The sequence below is a fragment of the Phragmites australis genome, chromosome 8 (genome assembly GCF_958298935.1).
Source record: "Phragmites australis chromosome 8, lpPhrAust1.1, whole genome shotgun sequence".
NCBI lineage: Eukaryota > Viridiplantae > Streptophyta > Magnoliopsida > Poales > Poaceae > Phragmites > Phragmites australis.
In genome coordinates, this window is record NC_084928.1 from 32,085,685 (window position 1) to 32,087,965 (window position 2,281).

Here is a 2,281-nt window from a genome sequence, read left to right on the forward strand (position 1 = left end):
GCTTGCGAACTAGAGGTATGAAAAGGGAGTCGCACGTGGCGACCTAACTGACAAGCATGACACAAATGTTCGGACTCAGTTTTATTACATGAAATGGCAGAAGATGACACTAAACGGGAGAGGGCCTCGGAGTCGAGATGACCAAGACGCCGATGCCAAAGGGTGGAGCTGGAGCCGGCTGCGAGGGCGAGGGGCCGAAAGACCGATGACAAGAGCGGGTAGAGCAGCCCGGAACTATTGCACCTGACGATCACGCTCCGGGTTTTGAGGTCCTTCACAGAGAAACCGTATGGGTCAAATTCAACAGAGCAACTATTTTCAATGGTGAACTGACGAACGGAAATAAGATTTTTAATTAACTAGGGAGAAACTAGAACATTATTTAAGCGAAGGAAACCCTGAGAAGTAGGAAAATTTACTAAGCCAGTGCTAGTAACGGGTAGGAGGGAGCCATCACCAACAATGATATTGGATGGAGTGGAAAAGGAAGGAGGTTGAGAAACACAAAGATTACCAGAGTTTGATGTCATGTGAGTCTCAGCACCAGTGTCCATATACCATTCAGTCGACGGCGGTGGCTATAGTGTCATCGTGTTGAAGGACGAGGCCAGAGCATTATGATCCCACGCAAAGCCGCCAGGGTGGCTGATCCAGCCAGGGGGTGCGGGTGGGCCAGCAAAGCCTGGCGTCGGCAACTGGTGGTGCAGCGGCCCTGGCAGGGGAGCCAATGGAGGCGGTAGCCCAGGCAGCAGGGCGAGTGGAGGAGGCCCAGGCAGCGGGGCGAGGGGAGGCTGGCCCGCGTAGAACACCTGAGGCGGCTGGCCCGGTGCGCGCGGCAGGGCGCCTGATGGGCCAGCCCAGTAGGCCTGAAATGTGCCGTAGGCAGGCTGCCATCCCGGTGAAGGCGGAGTGGGCCGCTGCGCCTGGTTGGCCCATGGAGCTCCTAGGAACGCTGGACCAGCGCCAGCAGCACCAGATTTCTTGCCGCCGCCACCACCGTGACGTGTTTGCTTCTTGCCAGAGTTGCTGCCGGCGACGTGGTTGTTGAAGGTCGGTGGTGGGGCACGAGGAGCGGAGGCAGTCAGGGCCTGCGCCGGAGACCCTTGCTTGGCCTTCATGGTGATATCGGCGAGGCGTAGGTCGGAGCGCACCTCAATGAATGTCGGGAACAGCAGTTGGCGCTGGATCAAGGCCGCCAAGTGAGCAAAGCGGTCGTTGAGGCCGCGAAGGACGTTGAGAACGAGTGTGCGGTCCCGAACGGGCTCACCAAGATCGGCAAGCTGGTCGGCCATTGCCTTGAGTTGACGAGAATAGTCGTCGATGGAGAGATCGCCCTGGACGAAAGTACGGAACTCAGCGTCGAGGAGGAGCGCACGAGTCTCCTTGTTGCCGATAAATTGCTGCTCCAGCCCCAGCCAGACGATGCGAGCCGTGGGCGGCCCGTCCTCGCGGTTCATCACCACCTCGAGAAGATCGGCGGTGATCGTCCCGTAGAGCCACGAGAGGACGACGCAGTCCATGCGCTTCCATGTGACATCGTCGGAACGATCGTCATTGGAGAGAACGTGGTCCGCAAGCGCGTACCGCTCGAGCGTGTTGAGGAAGAGGCCACGCCACCGGTTGAAGTGGGGCGAGGTGAGGTCGAGGACGACCGGCACGAGGGACTTGATGTTGAGGATGGCCGCCGCCTGGGCATGGAGGGCGATGGTGGCTGCTGCGACTTCGCTGCGATCACCAAGGCGCGGGCATCGGCGTCGCGGCGTTCTGCTTCCAAGCGGGCGGCCTCCTGGCGCTCGGCCTCGAGATGCGCAGCCTCCAGGCGCGCAGCCTCTTGGCGACCTACCTCTTGGCGCTCCTCCAGGGTGAACGCAGCGACACGGCGCTCCAACGCGCGGCCGCCGCGACGTCGTCGGTGGACATGGGTGGCGGCGCAGCAAGGTTTTAGCGAAAGCGGAAGCGGAGGGTAGGATCGAACCCTCTTGATACCATGATAGATGATGCAAATCGTGATTGATTCAATCGTAGGAAGCGCATACATAAATAGACAGGGTTGCCGTATCCAGTCCAACCGACTTATAGAAGTAATCGTACGGTGGAAGGAAAGGTAACCAACGCCTATAGGACTTGCCAAACAAAGCAGCGCTAAATAAGGCTAATCTAAACAACCCGATCAGCCTAAACCATGCGGCAACAGTGCCATGCAAAGGTATTAGTCTAACAATCCCAGCTACCTATATTGTACATATGACCTGGGAGATTCCTATCCTGTTTAACCAGCCCA

General features: G+C 58.2%; 1 protein-coding gene across 1 annotated transcript; it reads right to left on the reverse strand.

The window, feature by feature from the left end:
- Positions 1-578: 578 nt before the first annotated feature.
- LOC133927746 (uncharacterized) lies at positions 579-1,920 on the reverse strand. Its single transcript, XM_062374154.1, has 2 exons — positions 1,844-1,920; positions 579-1,725 (listed from the first exon to the last, which is right to left on the reverse strand). The coding sequence occupies exons 1-2, from the start codon at positions 1,918-1,920 to the stop codon at positions 579-581; spliced, it is 1,224 nt and encodes a 407-aa protein (XP_062230138.1).
- Between the last annotated feature and the right edge of the window lie 361 nt (positions 1,921-2,281).